Source organism: Plecotus auritus, assembly GCF_963455305.1.
Source record: "Plecotus auritus genome assembly, chromosome: 7".
Classification (NCBI taxonomy): domain Eukaryota; kingdom Metazoa; phylum Chordata; class Mammalia; order Chiroptera; family Vespertilionidae; genus Plecotus; species Plecotus auritus.
This window is the reverse complement of record NC_137774.1, coordinates 27321243-27343223: the sequence shown is the minus strand read 5'-3', so window position 1 is coordinate 27343223 and position 21981 is coordinate 27321243. Positions and strand designations below refer to the sequence as shown.

Here is a 21981-nt window from a genome sequence, read left to right as displayed (position 1 = left end):
AGAAGTTTTGTAGAACACCTATTTTTTTTTCTGCTAAGGTTTTAAGTTTTCTTTTTAAATTCGGTATTCTAAAATTTCACTATTATGTGCCTTTGTGTGGCTCTATTGTTGTCTGTTGTGTTGCACACTTGGCAAGCCCTTTTATATATGGAAGGCACCTTCAATTTGGGGATATTTTCTTAAATTATTTGTTTCTTTCCCTCCCTTTTCTTCATTCTCTCTACAAGAACTCTTATTCAGATGCTAAACCTCAGAGACCAGCCCTTTTTTTTTTTTCCTTTTTCCCCCTCCCTCTCCTCCTTTCCATCCCATGTGCTTTTAAATTTCCCCAACTTTATTTTCTAGGCTTTCTATTATGTCTTTCAGACTTCTATAACATGTATTTTTTTTTTAGAGAGAGAGAGGAAGGAAGAGAGAAGGGGGAGAAAAGAGAGGAAAAACATCAATTTGCTGTTCCACTTATTTATGCATTCATTGGTTGATTCTTGTATGTTCCCTGACCAGGGATCGAACATGCAATCTTGGTGTATCAGGACAATGCTCTAACCCAACTGAGCTATCCAGCCAGGACTTTGATAAAATATTTTTAATTACCAATGCTCTGTTTTATTCTCTGAATGTTTCTCTTCCAGATTCCCATCGTTTTTATGAGGCAATGTCTTTTCTTATTTCTCAGGCTATTAATGATAGGCTTTGTTTCATTTTATTTTTTTTTTTTTCAGCATAGACTCTCCTCTAAAATGCTCTTTTATTTCTCTGGGTTTGGCCTCTGTCTTTCCTGTTAACCTGTTCTTTGCAACTACCTGGTGATCCTTAGACCTCAGATTTAACAGAAGGGGACTCAATAGCTATTGGGAAGCTCGGAGCACTAAGGCTCTTTACTGACAGGCTTCACTGTAAGGTGATCTAGCATGGCCTTATCTTTAGGAAAGCAGTGAAGCCAATGTCAGGATCTTTAGGTATGTTCTCTTTGGCCAGTCAGTCTCCAGAGAAGTTTCTTTCCAGTATCCTGCCTGGGGGAAATAAGTTTGAGTACCAGTGTTCCAAGAGCCCAATGGGGAAATACTGTATTCTGTATAGAAACTTTCATTTAATCCACCTGTTTTTTAGTACGAAACACCTCCTCCCCCCATTTTTAACTGTACCCTGTGTTTCCCACTCTAAAGACCTGTTTTTGTGCTTTCTAGAGAATATGCCTCTTTTTTCTAGAGAGGGGAAGGGGTGTCTGTCTACCAAAACAGTGTAGCAGAGGATATCTAGAACTCTAACTACTTACTAAACAGACTTAAACACATCCCCCTGATTTTAGCTCCATGTTCACCCCCAACTTCCAGCAGTACATAGTGCCCACAGGGTGAGTCAAGTTACTTCTCATCTTTCCCCACTGCTGGCTTAGGATTCATCTTTCTCAAGTCTGCTGAATCCATCTGTCCATCTGCTTTCCAGCTACCAAAATTCACTTGCTTTTGTCTCCTGTCCCATCTCATTGTCTTTATAGATTTATGTCTTTGTCTTTATAGATTTTTACAATCTTTTTGCTCTGCTTTTTGTGAGGTTTGGGGAGAGAGCGGTATGTAATGAATACATTCAATATGCTGCTTTAACCGGAAGTCCCATCAGCATCATTTTCAAGCAGGATATAACAAGCTGAATTCATGTTCAAGTTAGAAAAAAATGTTTTTGCTTTGTTCTGCCAGGAATAACTGTTTCCAGCTCAAGCTTGAAGCTGGCATGAATGTTTGTGTCAGCTCACTCCCAACTGCTCCTATAGGATCATGGGCAGAATCACACTGGGCCTCCGCCATGGGCCATCGCCCAGGATTCCATGTCTAACAGCACCAATATGGAGCATATTCTCATACCCACTGACAGATCTGTCACAAGTTTGATGATGGCCCAACCTCAGCTTCCCTTCATTACATTTAAGATAAGGATTAGAATCAGTGATCATCTCATTCAGCTCCATAGAGCCTGTTTGCAAATAACTCTACTGCTTTTGTCAGGGAGAGCTCCAGGTTGTGAATAGAAGAGCTGAACAGATGCACGGGTGATTTGCTCACCACTGTAGCCACAAAACCTTGCACACAGCAGTGTCCCAACAAATACTTATTCAGTGAATGAATGTCTCCGTTTTTCTGGGTATTGGCTTTTTTATCTTGGACAACTCACGTAACCTTTCTGTCTCAATTTTTCTCCTGAATAAGAATAATCATCATACCTAAGCCTACAACTATGTTTGTAACCCTCACATATGCTGGAAAAAAACCTTCCCAGAATGCTAGCAGTGGTTATAGTAAAGTGGCAGGATGATATGGGTGGAATTTTGTTCTTTATTTTCTATTCTCCACATTTTCTGAAATATACCTATATAAATTTTATAAAGAAAAAAAATTTAATTGACTATCCCACCTTATAATAAACCGCTGATACAGAGAGGATAAACAAAACACCCCAGTGGTTTCCCCTGGAGTTATGTTACTCATGGCCAACATTTTTGAGGATCTGTTCATTGAGTTAACCACTGGCATCTCAAGATACAAAAGTTTCTTGTAGGAATGAATGAGCTGAATCCCTACATGAGACTGAGGATAACACTGAGGAGACAGGGGAGTAGAAGGCAGGAAGGTGGAAAGAAGGTACTGGGAGTGTTTTCTGCCAATGGAATTTACACTGTGTTTTTTTTCTGTGTTCCAGAAAGTTCAAAATTACAAACCACAGGCCGCAAGCAGTCAGTCTCAAGGAGCCTGAAACACCTATTCCATTCCTCAAACAAGTTTGTGAAGACCTTGAAACGGTGGGTACTATAGTTTGTTTTTTGTTTTTGTTTTTTCAGAAAGTTTTAACTTCTCAGGAATCAGCTGGTTTTGGTTCTGAGTAGAAACTAAGTTGAAATTACTTTTTTGTTATTAAAAGAATATGAAGTTCATACCTCCTTTTTCCCTCCACCTTTTTCACCCATCCTTCCACCCTACTGCCACCGATCTGGCAATTATCAGTTTGATCTCTTTCTATGAGTCTGTTGCTGTTTTGTTTTGTTCACTTTTATTAGATTCCACATAAAGTGAAATCATTCGGTATTTGTCCTTCTCTGTCTGACTTATTTCACTTAGCATATAACCCTCTAGGTCCATCCATGCTGTCGCAAATGGCAAGATTTTTCTTTTTTTTAAATCATGATGATCACTTCATAAGTTATATAAATATTGAATAACTATGTTATATACCAGAAGCTCATTGTATGTTTACCATATTTTAATTTTTAATAAATATATCTATCACATTTTTTTAAAAAGAATATGAAGTTCACTTTTCTCCTGAGAATTTGAACAAGATAGTAATTTATCTGAGTTCTGATCAGTGAACTTAAGATTCTTAGCAAGAATATGCTCATAGGTATATTTTAAATTATCCTTTTCATGTCCAAAAAAAGTTTACCATGATTCAGGCTTGGTAGAGGAAAATGGTGGAAGACAATTTTTATTTTGCCTTTTCTTTTTAGGGGACTCTACATAGCCGTTATATTTTATTACAAAGACAATATGTTAGTCACCAATGAAGATCAAATACCGATCGTTGAAATAGATGACTCTCACACCAGTTCCATCTCACAAGATTTTCTGTGGTTCACAAAGGTATATTGAGTTTGATTTTATTTACTCCCACTTTGCACCAATGTTACTGCACACAAATCTCTGAAACCTTAGTTAAGGGGTCTCCAGTGATCAAAGTATTGGGGTAGGAGTATATTTCCTCAAAGGTTTTTCAGTTCTGATATGCCCTATGTCATACAAAATGCCAAAAACAGTGTCTATGCTACATTTTCAAAGCAAAGAAGCTTGCATCCTGTCAGATTGTGTCTCCACTATTCTGAGTTATGGGATCGTTTGGCAAAGACTAAACTGTGGATCTGACTGTTTCATTAACATTCAGATCTTTTTCCAATTGGACAGAGATCAAAAAGTTATTTCACCCATATCTGAAAATGGACTGGAGAACAAACATCAGGAGTCAGATTTCCTTCTCCCTGCTGTGCTTTGATGCCACAACCTAAATCATGTACTGGCTTGGATGATGATATGACCTCGTGACTTCTTTTGCAGCTGTCTTGTATGTGGGAAGATATAAGGTGGTTAAGGCAAAGTGTGCCTATCTCCATGTCCTCATCCACAGTACTGCAAACTCGGCAGAAGATGCTTGCAGCAACAGCCCAGCTACAGGTGAGGGGCCAGGTTTCAACCCAGACCTTGACAGAAATCTGAGAAAAACTTGGTCAATTCCGTTCCAATCTGACCCTGAAAGGAAATGGTGGGATCCTTTCTCTTTCAGAACCCTATGAAGCATATGAAGGACTCTCAGTTTGAGCTGTTGCACACCTGCTCATGTAGCAGTCTCTTGGAAGAGGAGTAGGGGTCTCTTTTGAAGAGTCTAGGAATGACCCTCAAACAAAAGTGAGAAGACTTGAGTTCTGGATTTGATATTAATAAGTCAACTCATTTCTCCATTCTGGGCCTCAGTTTTATCATTTGCAAAATAAGAGGAGTTTGAGTAGATCACTTGAAGAGCCTTTGCTGCTCTGGCATCCTGTGCCTTTATGAGTGTATGGAGATGGAGAAAGAGACCAAGAAGATATTTTGAGTTGTTTCTTGGCTTGATGCTTTTGGTAAAACACAGGTATTTGCATACATTTTTGCTTGCTTAAAGCAAAACAAACAAATAAAACCTCTTAAAAGCTTACTTATAACCATGAATGTATTCATCCTTCTGTACTATTAACCTAATCAGATCAGGTCTCTAATCCCTACAAGAATCTTTGTAGGTTACAGAGTCCCTCCTAGAGTTTGAGTTCTAACCAAGCTCTTCTGGGTTTTCCTTTCACTGTTTTCTGAATTTGTGGTTCCTAAAACAGAAAAAAAATCTGCTACATGGAACTGGAGTCTTTAAGAGATCTCTGAGCCTTTAACAGTAATGAGCATCTACCTACAAAGCTATCAGTTACATCAACCCCAGAAATATGCATAACAGGAATCTATGTAAGCTGTGTTTGGCCAGGCTATCCTAGCCAAGGCATAAAAATAGGGTCATAATAAAAAACAAAAAAAAATTCTACAGCTCCACCACCACCTGCAATTACAGGAATTTCATTTCTTGATCCACGCAATAATTCAACTTCCTGCAATAATAATAATTATTGTGTTGCTATTATAAGTAATTCCGCAAAGTAACTCTTACTTTTAAGAATGTTCCGTGCTATGTTCCATTACATAAGTAGTTTACTGCCTTGTGTCCTCACTGGCCTCAGATATTTTAGTAAACAGTGCTCTCCATTTCAACTCTCTTGATTGCAGAATCTTCCCCTTCAACTCAAGAAAAAGTTCTTGGAGCTTGGCCATGATGACTATGCTCAATGTGAAGCACTCTTTACCTTTCATCACTGATCAGCTTGAATTAGGCCAATTCACTGTACCTCAAACTGCTCCTTCATTAGGATAAAGTTCTTTCCCAGGAGGCTCAGAGCCCTTATTGGATGAACTCTCTCATTAGCCCACCATACAGTCCAGACATGCTTGTATCACAGACTGAATAACCTTAGGATTTCAAATGAGGCTTTTTGATTGTATGTTTATTGAAGGCTTCCTAAAACACTTTCATCTGATATCAGTAACACTGGAAGAATCAGACTGTCACAAGCCAGTGCAGTTAGATGCTGAGGAACTAGAGGGAAGCTGTGATGGTCAGTGTTCCCTACTCAACTACACCCATCGCAATAGCTCTTGGATTTCCTTGGCCCCACAACTTTTCATAATGAATACATCAGCCACCTTCTGAGGCATTTCCCTCCTTGTCTAGCTTATATTCCTTGGTCCATCATAAACACTCCCTTGAAAATATTCTAAATTTCTGGCCACTGTCTCCTTCCATATTATTTATTTGGAAAAATGCCAAGTCTGGATGAATCCAACATGTCTATACTGGAGTAGTTGTATATTGCTATAGAAAAAAATCACCAACAAGATGGGGGGGCAGTTGACTGGTTTTATGTTAAATTCACTACTACAATTCCAACATATAATGTTACCTAGTGATCACATTCTATTTCTCTACTAAATTCACTTTCCCAAACTATAAAACAACTATTTAAAACCGTCTCCATTATCCCACATCCCTTCACCTTCCCCACACTCATCCCCACATCAGCTGATGACTTCACTGTATAATTCATTAACAAATGGGAATTAATTATTTTCCATCACCAAATTTAAAAGCTTCCTTGCATTGACCCTACTTTCTCTTCCTTCCTATTCCAACAAATAGTCTCACTCCTCCTACCAAAGGCTTCTCCCTCAAATGCTCTCATTTCTTATTTAAACATAACTCCTGTCTCCAGTTTAACCTCCCCTCAATTCCTTTCCTCAACCCCACATACCTCTTCGATTACCAAACTCTCTTCTCTTTCTTAGACCCAAAGTTCTTGAAACTCCTTCTCCACTTACTTCCTCACTTCCCATTTAGTACTATTGTTTATTGATTATTGTATTATATTCCATATGAACAACTTAAAACTACTTTTGCCCCAACCTGTATTGAAGCCAATTGATTTGTTATTGTTTTGTTGTTGTTGTTTTGAGGGTTGACAAAGGGGGCAGTTACAGGCATAAAAAACTTTTCAAAAGAGCAAGAAAAATATATTGGGGAAAACTGATGCTCACTTAATATTTTATGTCTCTTTACTAACATTTTTTTAGAATGTTCTTAAGGAAAGTAAAAGTGCATTATTAAATAGCTTGGTTGGCATAAGCCAGTGGTCGGCAAACTGTGAGCCACATGCGGCTCTTTGGCCCCTTGAATGTGGCTCTTCCACAAAATACCACAGCCTGGGCGAGTCTATTTTGAAGAAGTGGCATTAGAAGAAGTTTAAAAAAATTTGGCTCTCAAAAGAAATTTCAATCGTTGTACTGTTGATATTTGGCTCTGTTGACTAATGAGTTTGCCGACCACTGGCATAAGCCATAGACAAAAGATTCTGACCATGCCATTCCCTTACTCACACTCTTCCAAGAATGGCCCATTTTATCAAGGCACACAAAGGTCTTCATCACCATCTTTTTCCCCATCTTGTTTCCATAGCACCTTGACTTGCCTTCATCACAGTGCCTACCAACCACTGTGTATTCTTGCCTTGTTTTCCAGTTTCTACTCTATAGTGAGATCCTTTACTACATATATATAAATGCCTAAGCGACTGAACAACCGAATGACTGAATTACTGGTCACTATAATGCGCACTGACCACCAGGGGGCAGATGCCCAACACAGGTGCTGCCCCCTGGTGGTCAGTGCACTCCCACAGCCAACCTCCTGTGGTGGGCCAACCTCCCACAGTCCCTGCCCCTCCCCCCCACCCAACCTCCCACAGCCCAGATGAGCGCTGGCCAGGCCAACTATTTAAAACCATCTCCATTATCCCACATCCCTGGCCTCTAGTAATAAATAATAATCATGAAACAACAACTTTCATTTATTTAAAAGAACAGGTGCCAGGCACTATGCTAAGTGTTTTATAAATTATATCTCATTTAATCTCATCACACCTTGATGAGAAAGTACTATTACTGATATTAGTTTAACAGATGATAAAACTGTGGGCTGGGAAGGTTAAATAACTTGCCTAATGTCACACAAATAGGAAGTAACAGAGTCTAGATACAAATACAAATCTATATAACTCCAAAGCCTGCATTCTTTCCAATACTTCATCATCTTATTATGTGTTCATTTACAAAAGCAGACAAAAATTTCAAATAGAAGATATTACCACATTATAATTTTTCATTACAAAGTAAAATTCTATTCTGCATCATTTGGAAGCTATTTAGAAGTGACTTTAATTTGATTAATATTACCTAGGCAAGAGGAGAGACAAGTATCTACCAGTATTTGGACTTAAAAAATAAAAGAGAAAGCCTGTAAGTTGCTATGACCCCACATTGTTTTTCCTACTCTTAGGAAAATGACAGAGGCCCCAAGAGGCAGAAGTGTACATTGCTCTTACATTAAGAGGTGTCCAAACTACTTATTCTCAAAATATAGTAATAATCTGACACTGTATGTATATTGGATTACATTAAACTTTTCTCCTCCACAGCTTTTAGAAATGAGTGTTAGTGAGTAAAAGCCAGGTAACAATTTATTCATACTATGCCTTTTTCATTTTTCAAGCTGGAGGAAAGTGTGCCCAAAATTTTACTCTTTTTTTTTTAGGCCTTCATATCGCCACTCTGGACTTCCCTCAACTTCCTGTGTCACCCCAAACTGACCAAAGGTCTCTAAATATTGTGCATCTGTCTACGGCTATTGACAGGCCTGTGATTTATTCTGGTTATAACCAAGATGCATTCCTATAAGCCATCAGATGGCTTTTATTCCTCCTTATCTTGTAGGATCATCAGGGTTCTCAAATCTCCTAATGTTTATTGCATGACAGGTACCAAAGTGGTCTATTTTTCTGTTAGGTCCTAAAGAACCTCAAATTTGCCCCCCTTGGAACAGTTGCAATTTATTTTCACAAGGATATTCTGCTTTTAAATTGGTTGCTCCCTAGAGTTGGCTATTCAACCCAATCTGATACCAATAAAGAATTTCAGGAAGACTTTTACCCCATTAGTCATCATATCCAAAGCCAATAATGAACCACTGATAATAACTGCTTTAAAAATGACCATCTCATTCAATATCTACACAGCAGCTTTGGTTTAAAGTAAATTATATTTTCCAGTGTCCTAACGATAATATGTTAATTCAGTCAACAAAAAGTTATTGAGCTCTTACTATGTGCCAGGCACAATGCAAGGAACCCTGAGACACAGAGACAAACCACCATGATCTCATGACATATATATCCATCCATATGCAAGGGGACCAGAGTCATGCTAAGACACAAGTTTGTACAGGAAACAATAGGGGACAAAAGAGGAGATGGTAAATTCTACCTGAGAAAGTTGGGAAAGTCCTTTCAGAGAGGGTGAAACATGGACTGAGCCTTGAAAATGATTAAATGAAAGCTAGGGTGGGATTCCAATTAGAGCAGTAAAGAAAGCCTAGACCTTCCTTGTATCAAACTTGAGAGTTTCCAGAATATTTTCTCATGTAATCCCCCAAAACTCTATAAAGTAAGGATTAGGATAAGGGATATCTGAGCTGTAAGGAGCCTTAATATTAGATGATGAAACTCGGGGCCAAAGAGAGCAAACTATTTTTCAGAAGTCTAAGAGTTAATGAATAGCAGCCAGCCCTGAAATTCAACACCAGTATAACTAAAGGCTTAACAGCAGTGGTGTGCTGGAGCCAACCTGCACTGGCTTAGGAAAGCCAACTGTTAAATATTCAGGAATTTTGAAAGCCTGTTATCAAACCGTAGTAGCTTGAAATCAGTTTATGGTGGGAGTATTTACACCACAGAAATTGGCATATCCTATAAATCAGTTGTTTTTTATACAGACAGTTTACCAGCATACCAATGCTGTTGGCCAGTATTACTTTGCAGCAAACTACTACAGAGGACAGGCTTAAAAAGCCTTACCCAGTTACTTCTCTGTGATTTGGAAGTCAATTATTGAACAAGAATAATCTAAGTCAGTGGTCGGCAAACTCATTAGTCAACAGAGCCAAATATCAACAGTACAACGATTGAGATTTCTTTTGAGAGCCAAATTTTTTAAACTTAAACTTCTTCTAATGCCACTTCTTCAAAATAGACTCGCCCAGGCTGTGGTATTTTGTGGAAGAGCCACACTCAAGGGGCCAAAGAGCCGCATGTGGCTCTCGAGCCGCAGTTTGCCAACCACTGATCTAAGTGATTAGACCATTGTTAAAAACAGTAATCCTGCCAACTCTATTTTCAAATGTCAATAATTATTTGTGAAATTTCTTATGTGTCCTGTCCTTGTGAATTAAAAAAAAAAATTAAGACACAGTCCCTACCTGTGAGGGAATATTCCAATATTTTGGAAGATGTGGATACTGGGTAGGTCATCCTTGTTACTTTTACAAATTCCAGTTCTACTTCTGCTCTCTGGTTAATAGGTTATCTCATCAGTGTTTATATAAGCTCACAAAAATAACAGCTAGGAGTTCTGAGATGGTTTATAATTTTAATAAAGCATAGATATTAAAAGTAAAAGGGTATTTTATCCTATTCCTCCCAGTGCTTTTCAAAAACCTCATATCTGTGGCAGTTTATTTTAATAACATCTACCTGGGCCCTTCCACATTTAATGCAGCACCTTTTCCTTTCTACCTTTCTGAAAGCATTGTCTGCCTCAGTTGACCTAGCTCATGAATAATTTTAACAAAGTTTTAAATAAATAGAACTCCCTGAAATGCAGGTAAGTTAAACAGACCAATCACCCAATTAAAGTATCTTGAAGGGAATGCGCAGTCATTTGGGACCTGTACAATGTGCTACATTGTCAATTCACTTCTTCATTTTAAACAACCCCACTTCACACCAGTGTACTGTAGATCGCTTGAAAACTCCACAAGCAGCATACTTGAAATATCAGGCATTTTTCTTTAAAACATCTGGGATTCTCTTCAAGTGCCGGTGACTGAGGTTTATGTGCTTGAGTGTCTATGTGGGTAAGAGATATTTACAGGTATTGAATTTGCTTAAAAAACATAATTTTTGTGTCTCTTGCTATAATCTTTGCAGGCTTATGGTGAAGACATTCTTTGAGCTTCTGTTAAGTACATTTCTATGATGCCACATTTTCTAGGAGTAAGTTTGCTAAAAACAACAACACACAGCTTCTCAGAAACATCAGATAATTATTTAGTGTCTTTTGTTGCAGTTACGTTGCTTTGTTTGTACATCACATAAGCTACCAGAAATTTATTTGCTTCTAGAATTTACTTGGAACACACAATTTGGGAAGAATTTACTACGAGCCCATTAAAGACCGGCATGGAAACATCCTCATAGTCACCATCAGAGAGGTGGAGATGCTCTATTCATTTTTTAATGGCAAATGGATGCAGATCTCAAAGCTGCAAAGCCAGAGGAAGTCTCTGTCAACACCCGAGGAGCCAACAGCCTTAGACATTTTACTGATAACCATCCAGGTATGTAGTCTTTTCAATTTCCTAATATATTTGAAGTTCCAAATACACTTATTGAGGCTCTAATGAAATATACCAAAATCCATTTACATATGCAATGATGGAGTGGAGAGGGTCCAGAGACATGTCATGGTTTATATCCCACATATTGGAAAGACTTAGAAGATTGTTTTCATTTTATTTAACACTTTCCCAATCTGGAATTCAAGTATGGGCACCTTGAGAATGCCCCTGACCCAATGAACCAAAAAGAAACAATGAGACAAATATTTGAGTAGGGATTACAGATAGTATAATCAAAACATTAAACCAATAACTGAATGTACTACAATAATAATATATTTACAGACTATATATGTATTTGTGTGTGTGCATGTATGTATCACTTTGAACAAAAACACTCATAATATTTACTCTTGCTTATTCCTTAAACTACTCAAGACAGACAGCCATGATTAAATCCATTTTAGGAATGAAATAACTGAGGCCTGATGATATGATGTGACAGGCAGATTTAATGAAGCTAATGAAGGTTCTGTATCATTCAGCTCTTCACTTGCACAAGCCCCTTCAAGGCCCTGGCAGAAATCCTAACAATTTCACATTCATAATTGTGTATTCTTTACCTTAAGGAAAGAACCCAAGATTGCATTAGGTTTAAGCACCACCAAACTTGGATTTGCCACTGAGCACACAGCTAGAAAACAATAGAGCCAACACTTGAACTTAGATCTTCTGATTGTAAGCAGGCTTCTCTGCGCTACATTACTTCATATTCCAGGGTAGGAGGTAGGATTTCAGTGAGTGGGGAATGGGAGATAAAATGAAAGATGAGAGACTTGCCTGAGAACTGAATACCACCAAAATTCAAATTCAAGCAGCTTAGATCGGACTCTTAACCTTGATGGCGGAACCAGGATACACTCCCACATCTGCTCAAGTCCAATGCTCTCTCTATGCCACCAAACTGCCTCACATGTTCTTATGTGAATATGGGTTTCAAGCTGTCTTTTTCTTGCTTGCTTTCTTTATTTAAATCTAGTGACGGGGATGACTTCTATAGAACTGTCCAGTTAGGTGGCAAAGCTGGCAGAAACATCCACCTTGAGCCCTCTGCAACCCATGACATATATTCACAAGAAAGCCAATCTGTAGTAATGGCTAAATAAAGGGCTCAATCCCACATTAACAAGCCAAATCCAAGCCTTGGCCCAGCAGCCCCCTATGATCACCCTAAACAACTAAGACCACTTATTTCCATTCCCCACTGAGGTGTGGCTACTACAGTAAGTTCACCTTCCCATTAGTTGCACCAGCCCAAACATGGACAAAGTCCAAAGGAGCAAAGGCAAGCTAATTGGTCAAAGCCCCTGGATTTGATTTTATGGAATCTGAGTTCATATGAAATTGATAGAGGGTGGGTGTGTGTGAAAAGGTGGAGGCAGGGAACACAGACACATTCGTGGCTCCCCTCTTCACCTTTTATAAGCAAGTGCTAAAAGAAACATTTTAAAAATCATAATAAATTGAGCTTTTACAGGGTGACTAATACACTAATCCCCTATAGGGATAAACTGGGGTCTGGGCTACCTTCCCTCCTAGAAACACAGCACAGGCCCCAGCGTGATATAATACCTGGTTTCTCCTAGACTTATTACATTAAAAATGTGTTACAGGTGCAGAAAAATTCCAATCTGGCGAAAGGTTGTTAGAGAAGGAGACCAAAAATAGAGGCAAGATCAGGTTTCCACCCAGATCCAAGTGGAAAATTTACCCCCGCTGACTGGCACATTCCTGCTTGATGTCATTCCCGCCCACCCCCACTACCTTTCTCCTCCTCTATTTTTCTCTTTCACCCCCTTCCCAAATAGGTCTTACACTGGAGAGGAAATGGGGGATAAAACTACTAGGGCTGGTATTCAATCACTCCCAGATTTAAGATTATATATGTCAGGAGGTGGCCCCACCAACTCAACATGAAAGTAAAGATAGGTTGTGGTGGTTGCCCAAAGCTGACTAGGTAATTCCCACAATTCTGGGCCACAAGTCACTGTCTTTTTTCAGGGTCAGTAGACGGATGACCACCAGGCCTTCTGATTGGAAGCCCAGGCTTCTTTCTGCTACATCACATGACATTCAAAGACACAATTTTGGAATCAGGTTAACTGGGTATGATTCCTTACTCCTTTTCTAGTTATACTAGAGGTCCGATGCATGAAATTCATGCACTGGGGAGGGTCTTCAGCCCGGCCTGTGCCCTCTCTCAGTCTGGGACCCCTCAGGGGATGTCCACCTGCTGTCAGTCAGACATCTCTCTCGCAGTCTGGGACCCCTCACTCCTTACTGCCCACCTGCTTGCTGCTCCTTAGTGCTGCTGTGGAGGCGGAAGAGGCTCCCGCCACCGCCTCTACACTCGCCAGCCATGAGTCTGCCTTCTGGCTGAGCGGCGCTCCCACTGTGGGAGCACACTAACCACCAGGGGGCAGCTCCTGCATTGAGCGTCTGCCCCCTGGTGGTCAGTGTGCATCATAGTGACTGGTCGTTTTGCTATAAAGGTCACTTAGGCTTTTATTATATAGACTAGAGGCCCAGTGCACAAAATTCGTGCACGGAGGGGGCATTCCTCAGCCCGGCCTGCACCCTCTCCAATCTTTGACCCCTTGGGGGATGTCCGACTGCTGGTTTAGGCCTGATCCCTGTACCGGCAGTAACACATCCCTCTCTCAATCCGGGACAACTGGCTCCTAACAACTCACCTGCCTGCCTGACTTATCACCCCTAACCCCTCTGCCTGCCTGCCTGATCACCCCTAACCCCTCTGCCTGCCTGATCACCCCTACCTTGCCCCCCTGCCTGCCTGATTTCCCCTAACCTCTCTGCCTGCCTGCCTGCCTGATCGCACCTAACTGCCCTCCTCTGCCAGCCTGATCTCGCCCCCAACTGCCCTCCCCTGCAGACCTGATCTCGCCCTCAACTGCCCTCCCCTGTCGGCCTGATCTCACCCCCAACTGCCTCTGCCTCAGCCCCCACCACCATGGCTTTGTCCGGAAGGAAGTTGGACATCTGAAGGATGGCCCATCGACCCAGTCTAATTAGCATATTACCCTTTTATTAGTATAGATAGATTATATAGGATAGGATTGCTTAAATGGGGGGGAGCCTTTTTCAGCAGGATGAGATGCTCTTGGCAGACAGAAACACATAATCCCTATATCTGGACTGATAGCCAGCCATATGCACTATACTGCCAAACCTGTCATTAAAATATTGAATCGCCTTCTTACACCTTACACCAAATAGCTGTTGCCCTTAAAACCCCTCCTCAGCCCCAACCTTAGGTTCTGCCTTCACAGTTCACCCAGAGTAGGTTCTGATTGGTCAGTTTCTATGCCAATCAACGTCAAAAGCTCCACCTCCTAGGCAGCTATTGGCTCCTCGCAGTTCATCCAGATTTGGTTCTGATTGGTCAGTTTCTATGCCAGTCAGCGTCAAAAGCTCTGCCTCCTAGGCAGCCATTGGATCCTAGCAATTCACACAGACTTGGTTCTGATTGGTTTCTATGCCAGTCAGCATCAAAAGCTCCGCCTCCTGGGCAGCCATTGGCTCCTCACAATTCACCCAAATTTAGTTCTGATTGGTTGGTTTCTATGCCAGTCAGCATCTCCAGGCCTGATCATGGAGGCAGGGCTGATTAGCAGCCCCCACAGAGGCCCAGAGAGAAACAGAGGCCCATCTGCTGGTGAAGCGGGGAGAGAAAGAGAGAGGCAATGGCTGATCAACAGCTGCCACAAAGGCTGTGGATCAGACTCTGCCTCTCTTCTCAGGCCTCTCTCTGGGCCTGATCCACAGCCCCCTCGGCAGTCAGTGCTGGGTCACGGCAACCCAGCACTGACTGCCGCCAGTGTGGGTGCAGCGACCCAGCACTGACTGCCGCGGAGGCTGTGGATCAGATCCTGTCTCTCTCTTCAGGCCTCTCTCCGGGCCTGATACACAGCCCCCTCGGTAGTCAGTGCTGGGTCACCGTGCCCACACCAGTGGCAGTCAGTGCTGGGTCGCCACAGCAACCCAGCACTGACTGCAGGACTGACTTCTGGTGTTCTGTCGAGCCTTCAGTCATTTTTGAACATGACAGACTCCGGCTCTTTATATATATAGATGACTAGGGCAAGTTACTTATTTCTCACCTCTTATAGTTCCTCCTCTGGGCAAAAAAAAAAAAACCCACAACAACCACCTACTTCATAGAGTTCTAATGAAAAGTAAATGAGTTAACATATGAAACATCAGAAGGGTAGCACAAAGTGACTGCTCAATAAATGTTAGTGATTTTTATTATTTATCTACTCAAAAAAATCCAAGTAATGCTAGGCTCTCCTTAGGGCACACTTAGTCCATCTCCTCATCCCTATTGTCCCAGAAGACCCCAAGCACTGGCTCAATTATCCCTCGAGCATTTTCTCCCTTCCTCTACCTTTTCATAAGAACTAAGGAAAAGTTGTGTAGAGGCTGACTGATCCACAGTGGGGATTTCAAAAACAGATACGGGCTTTAACAAAATCTGGGCCCATAACTAATCTGCTAATCCCTTGTGCCCCAGGGAAACTTCAGGTCTACCCCTCTCAAATGCCCAACCTTCTCAAGTCCCAGACTTTGTAACAGGCCTCTCTCATATATTTGGGAGAGAGAGAAAAATCCTTCCCATACTTGCCTGGAAAGGAATAGAGTCATTACAGACAGGCTAGTGTCCCTCTGAACAAACTGACAATGAGAGCATTTCCAATAGGGAGGCCCCTCTCAGGTGTTGAGTTACTCTGACCATGGTTTTCAGGAGCACTTCAATAACTGAAAGCCTCACGGGTAAAGTTTTCTCTGAATATTAATCCCTATACTTTCAAGTTTATAACACTTTGTCACATCTATGATATCATTTAATCCTCACAAAAACCCAATGAGGTTGAGTGGGTAATTTTATTGTGACCAATTCATAAATCAAGCTATGGATTTCAGAAAAATAACTGGCCAGAGTCATATCAGCCAAAAAGCAGCATAGAAGGGACTAAGACTGACGTCTTCTGACTCCTAGGCTGGTGTTCCCATGCTACCATGCTGCTTTACACACCCTCACCCTCCCTTTCTCTGGATCCTTTTTAAAAAGTTTGATCCTAGAAAAGCTACAACGAAACTTGTCTTCTATCTCCTCCCATCTCTGCTTTCCTTCTCTTTGGCATTCTTTGGTAACTCCAGGGACTCAATATCTTCTTACACCTGAGATGCCCAGGACCTACTATCTTGTCTGCTTTTTTTTTTTTTTTTTGCTTTTTTTCTAGCTCATTTTCAAGCAGCCTCTAACATGGGGATCAAAAACTACTGGAAATCGGGAAACTAATGAAAATGAGCCAGGCGGGCTGGATATAAGAAACAACTGACTTCACACATAAACTTGTTCACTGATGTCTACAACAAAAATTATTCACAGTAGCCAAATGCCCAACAACTAATGAATGAATAAACAAAAGTGGCATATCCATAGAATGGAATATTACTCAGCCATAAAAATTAGTGAAGTACTGACCCATGCTATGACAGGAATGACGCCTAAAAGCATTATGCTAAGTGAAAAAAGCCAACATGAAATGCTACATATTGCATGATTCCATTTATATGAGATGTCCAGAATAGGCAAATTCATACAAAGTATATCCGTGGTTCTAGGGACAGGTGAAGGAGTGACAGGATTAGAATGACAGCAAAGTTACTGTGTGTTTTTTAAGTGATGAAAATAGTCTGAAATTATATAGTGGTGATAGCTGCACAAACTTGTGAATATAGTAACACCACTGAATTTCACACATTAGAATGTTGAATTTTATGGTATGTGAATTATATCTCAATAAAAAAATAATATAGAAGTAACAGAGATTACAGTAATCTTGAGATCATTTAAAGAACAGGCTTATTCAGCCTCAGCTAACTGCAGTGGAGGAAAATGGTTCCAATACTGAAATATTTTCCAATTTTTAAAGAAAAGCTAAAAGTTCAGAGTTTTCAATAAAAATCTCTTTATTTTTAAAAGTTAGAAAAATAATTCAGAAAATTTAAATTCTTTGTAGTTCAATGATCATGGGCTGGCCCACAAAGACCACCAGCCACCATTTTATGAGTTCTGCTATCCCTGGATAATTCTGCTTCCATCCCCTATCCAACTAAACAAAAACCTTGTGGTTACTGGAAAAGTAACTATATATCATTCTTCTAACAAGCTCTTAGGCTATCTGACCAATGAAGAGCAGTTGGATATATACCTCTTCTTAGTTACTGCACCAGCACAGCATATTCTCTCCCAGAGGCCCTGCCCCAGACCCCACTCCCTCTTGGCCTCTCACTTCATATTTAATAAACATTTTTTCAGCACCAAGTAGGTGCCAGGAACTCTTCTAGGTGCTATAGAAAAAAACAAATGAATAAGTCAAGGTCCCTGGTCTCAAGGAGTTCAGTCAGGGGAGACAGACAGACTTGTAAACAAATCAAGGTAATACAAGGCAGAATTAAACGAGAGCCTGATAGCAGCACAAACAGCGTACTATGGAAACACAGACAAAGCAGCTATTAATTCTACCTGGAAATATCAGGGAAGGCGTTGTAGAAGAGGTGACAGTTGGCTGAGCCATGAAGGTAAGTTAAGTTCACCAGGTGGAGAAAAAAGAGAAAGAAAGAGATGGGGGAGGGAAAGATGGAGGGAGAAGGGGAATGAAAAAGGTGGAAGAGAGGAAAGGAAGGAATTAAATAGAATTAAATACAGAGCATGGTAAAAGAAATGAGGCAGAAGCTAGAAAAGTCAACCTCACCCTCCCTTGGGTCCACAAGGACTCTTACACATTTTTCTCATGGCCCTTATCACTTGGGTTAGAAAAACCTGCTTACGTGTGATCATGTCTTATTCATCTTGATGTCATTAACACACTAGCACAATGCCTTATGTGTAGTAAGTGCTCAATAAAAGTTGGTAGAATGAGTGAATTCATGAACCAACAAAAAAAATCATAAAAGAGATTAGGGCATGCATGGGGAATGAAAAAGGGATCCATCTTGGCTGGAGATAAGGGATGAAAAAGGGCTGTAGTGGAAGCAGAGGCTAGAAATGTGGTTTAGTGGTCAAATGAGGCAAAGTGTAAACCCAAAGGCATTTGATTTGGTTTAGGGGGTCTTTCTAGTGTACCTCAGATTATGTGAATGGGATAGCTTCTTTCTCCTCCTATGCATTTCTCAGGCCCAAAACATTCTGACTAATGAAGGATAAAATGACTATGTAAAGACAGGAAAACACATAGTAGATGCTCAGTAACAGTCTTTTTTGTAAAAAAAAAAAAAAAAAAATTGAATGAAAGAGTAAATTACTCCATCCCAGAATGGTGTTGGTTTTTACATAACCACAGTATGTTTCCAGCTCACATTCTATCTGTGGTCAGTCTGACCCCCACATGTTTTTTCTCTTATACTCATACCCATCCTATATTTGTACTGGGGTTTGGGTCTTTACAAGCACATTTTCTTATTAAGTTTAAACCCTAATTATGATAAGCTTATTTTTCCAATGCATAGGGTCATTCAGAGCTTTATTACTATTTTCCAGAAAATCAAAACCACACTAAACTTGGGACCCACAAATTTGATACACATTTTTTATTTCTTTATCTAGAATGTCAATAAATAAGCTGAAAAGAGTGGCCCTTAGGGCCAGTCTTTATAGGTCCATCACTCAATATGTCTACTATTCCCACACCATTTCCATCATTCACAAATCTTCATCTCAGATATTTAGCTTATAAAAGTAATATGGTAAAGACTCTACTTTTCACAGATTATCTAGTGAAACAGATTCCACTGGAGACTTCTCCCTGATCTAGTGTCTCAGGATTTCCTGACTGGCTGCAAATTGACTGTTTGATGGTTCTTTTTCATTTCTCCCACAGATCAATAAGTTGGCAGTCCTTAATTACTAGGGTCATCCTGTGCTTCTCCCCTCCCTGTTTCAAAGATAGGCATATTTGCCCTTTTCTAGTCTTTAGGGACTTCCTAGTTGTCCATCACTTCTCAAAAATAATGACCTGTGAGTTTGTGGCCACATCTGCTTGTTCAGCAAGTACACCCGCTTGGGTGCATATCATCAAATTCTATTCATCTGAACACTTCCATTCTTCCTCCTCTCATTAACCATTTCTCTCTTTGATTACCTATTCATTTCTTAAAATTTCACCTTGACTGAAGCTCCTCTAGTCAACTACTCACCTGTGATCTGTTCTGAGACAGGATAAAAGACATTAAACTGTATGGAACTCCTGATTTAATAAGAATGCCTTCCTTCTTGATCAAATGAAACCAAATTTCTTTCTAGTCTCTTTTTTCACCAAATATCTTAAAAATTACTTAGTTTTGAAGATGGCGGCATAGGTAAGTACCTAAACTGCTGCCTCGCACAACAATTTCAAAACTACAACTAAAAGACAGAACGTCTATCACCCAGAACCACAGGAAAGCTGGCTGAGTGGAAGTTCTACAACTAGAAGGAAAGAGCAAACAGCATTGAGGGGTGCACAAGCGCTGAAAAGCTGAGGTACGGAGACGCGCGAATCGGGCTGGCGAAGGGTGACTGAAAGCGCTGCTGTTTTCAACCCGAAGGGAGATAAGCTCCCGATTACTCCGAACTCGTTTCTGGGGAGACACGGGGGACCCAAACTCCTACGGGGAGAAGCTGGACTGTCTGCCGTGGGGTCGGAAAGTGAGGGAGGCTTGCTTGCAGGGCTGCGTGCAGGAACAATTGTTTATTGTGCTGGGGCGCGGGACGCGGGGACAGGGTCGGAGACGCAGAGCTGCAGAGCCGGCTTACTGGCAGTCATTGCTGTTTGCCACGCCCTAGCCTAGTGACGCCCTGAGACCCAGCCCCGCACAATCTACGAACCCACCCAAGCTCCAAGCAGCGTCTTTAGCATATGAATGGTCTGCCCTATTGCAGCTTAACCTAGCAAACTTGCAGCCCGGGTCAGACAGCTCCAAAACCTCCAAACTCCAAGCAAAGAGGAGAAAACTGTAGTTCTTGCTGTAGCTCCTGCTGGGTGGCCTCAGACAGTAGCTGACCTGCACCCCACTGGAGATCCAGAAGCCAGTGTACCTAGTGGTCAGTGTGAGACACCAGATTTCAACTCCTCACATCCATAAGTGATACATTCAAGAGGCAGACTCAGTGAGCACCAAAGCCCCACTGAAACAAGTCCTGCACCATAAGCGTGTCTCCAGCGCAGCAGTTCTTCCATTATAGACACAGCGGGTCCTCACAGCCAATTGGCCTGGAGGTCGATTCCTCCCAGTGTACCAACAGCAATCAAGGCTTAACTACACCAAGACTTTGCACTCAGCCCACAAAGGGGTGTACCAAAGGCGTCCACCTCAGGTGATTGGGGAGGCTGAGCTACTGGCCCCTATAGGTCACCTACCACACAAAGGCACTCCATCAACATAAGGAAGCAGCAAAATGCGGAGACAAAGAAACATGTCACGAATGAGAGAAATGGAGGAAAGCAAACTAATGGACGACATAGAGTTCAGAACCACATTTATAAGGTTACTCAAGAATCTTCTAAAAACCGCCGAGAAACTTGATGAGACCTCCGAGGAGCTTAGTGAGACCTTCAAGGACCTTAATGAGAATGCCAAAAAAATGGAAAAGGACCAGTCAGAAATTAAGCATACACTGTCTGAAATAAAGAATATACAGAAACTCAACTGTAGATCAACATACCCCAAGAATCAAACCAAAGATCTGAAATATGAGGAAACAAAAAACACCCAACCAGAAAAACAAAAAGAAAAAATCCAAAAATATGAAGATAGTGTAAGGAGCCTCTGGGACAACTTTAAGCGTACCAACATCCGAATTTTTGGGGTGCCAGAACAAGAGAGAGAGCAAGATACTGAAAACCTATTGGAAGAAATAATGACAGAAAACTTTCCCTACCAGGTGAAAGAAATAGACTTACAAGTTCAGGAAGCACACAGAACCCCATACAAGAGGAATCCAAAGAGGACCACACCAAGACACATCATAATTAAAATGCCAAGGGCAAAAGACAAAGAGAGAATCTTGAAAGCAGCAAGAGAAAAACGGTTAGTTACCTACAAGGGAGCACCCATACGACTGTCAGCTGATTTCTCGGCAGAAACTATGCAGGCCAGAAGGGAGTGGCAAGAAATATTCAAAGTGATGAACAGCAAGAACCTACAACCAAGATTACTCGACCCAGCAAAGCTATCATTCAGAGTTGAGGGTCAGATAAAGAGCTTCACAGACAAGAAAAAGCTAAAGGAGTTCATCACCACCAAACCAGGATTACATGAAATGCTGAAGGGTGTTCTTTAAGAAGAGGAAGAAGAAGAAAAAGGTAAAGATAAAAATTATGAACAACAAAATGACATCAAATACATACCTACCAACAAGTGAATCTAAAAATCAAGTGAATAAAAAATCTGAAGAACAGAATGGACTGGTGAATATAATAGAATCAGGGACATAGAAAGGGAGTGGACTGACAATTCTCAGGGGGAAGGGGGTGTGAGGGGTGCGGGAAGAGATTGGACAAAAAGCTTACACCTATGGATGAAGACAGTGGCGGGGGGTAAGGGCATGGGGTGGGGTGGGGAATCAGGTGGAGGGGAGCTAGGGGGGAAAAAAGAGGAACACCTGTAATAACCTGAACAATAAAGATTTATTTAAAAAAATAAAATAAAAAAAAATAAAAATTACTTAGTTTTTTCCTTTTCTGTACTCGCTAATTATGTGACCATTTATGACCCCAACTGTGGTCATTCTTATTT

At 40.9% G+C, this 21981-nt stretch overlaps 1 protein-coding gene across 1 annotated transcript in view; it reads left to right on the top strand.

Moving 5' to 3' along the window:
* The window catches only part of ANKFN1 (ankyrin repeat and fibronectin type III domain containing 1), a 370109-nt gene that overhangs the window by 315065 nt on the left and 33063 nt on the right, over window positions 1–21981 (top strand). The window contains exons 11-14 of the mRNA XM_080680192.1: window positions 2695–2794; window positions 3500–3632; window positions 4101–4217; window positions 10903–11118. Of these exons, the coding sequence (XP_080536318.1) occupies window positions 2695–2794; window positions 3500–3632; window positions 4101–4217; window positions 10903–11118 (566 nt within the window). The remainder of the gene's footprint in view (window positions 1–2694; window positions 2795–3499; window positions 3633–4100; window positions 4218–10902; window positions 11119–21981) is intronic.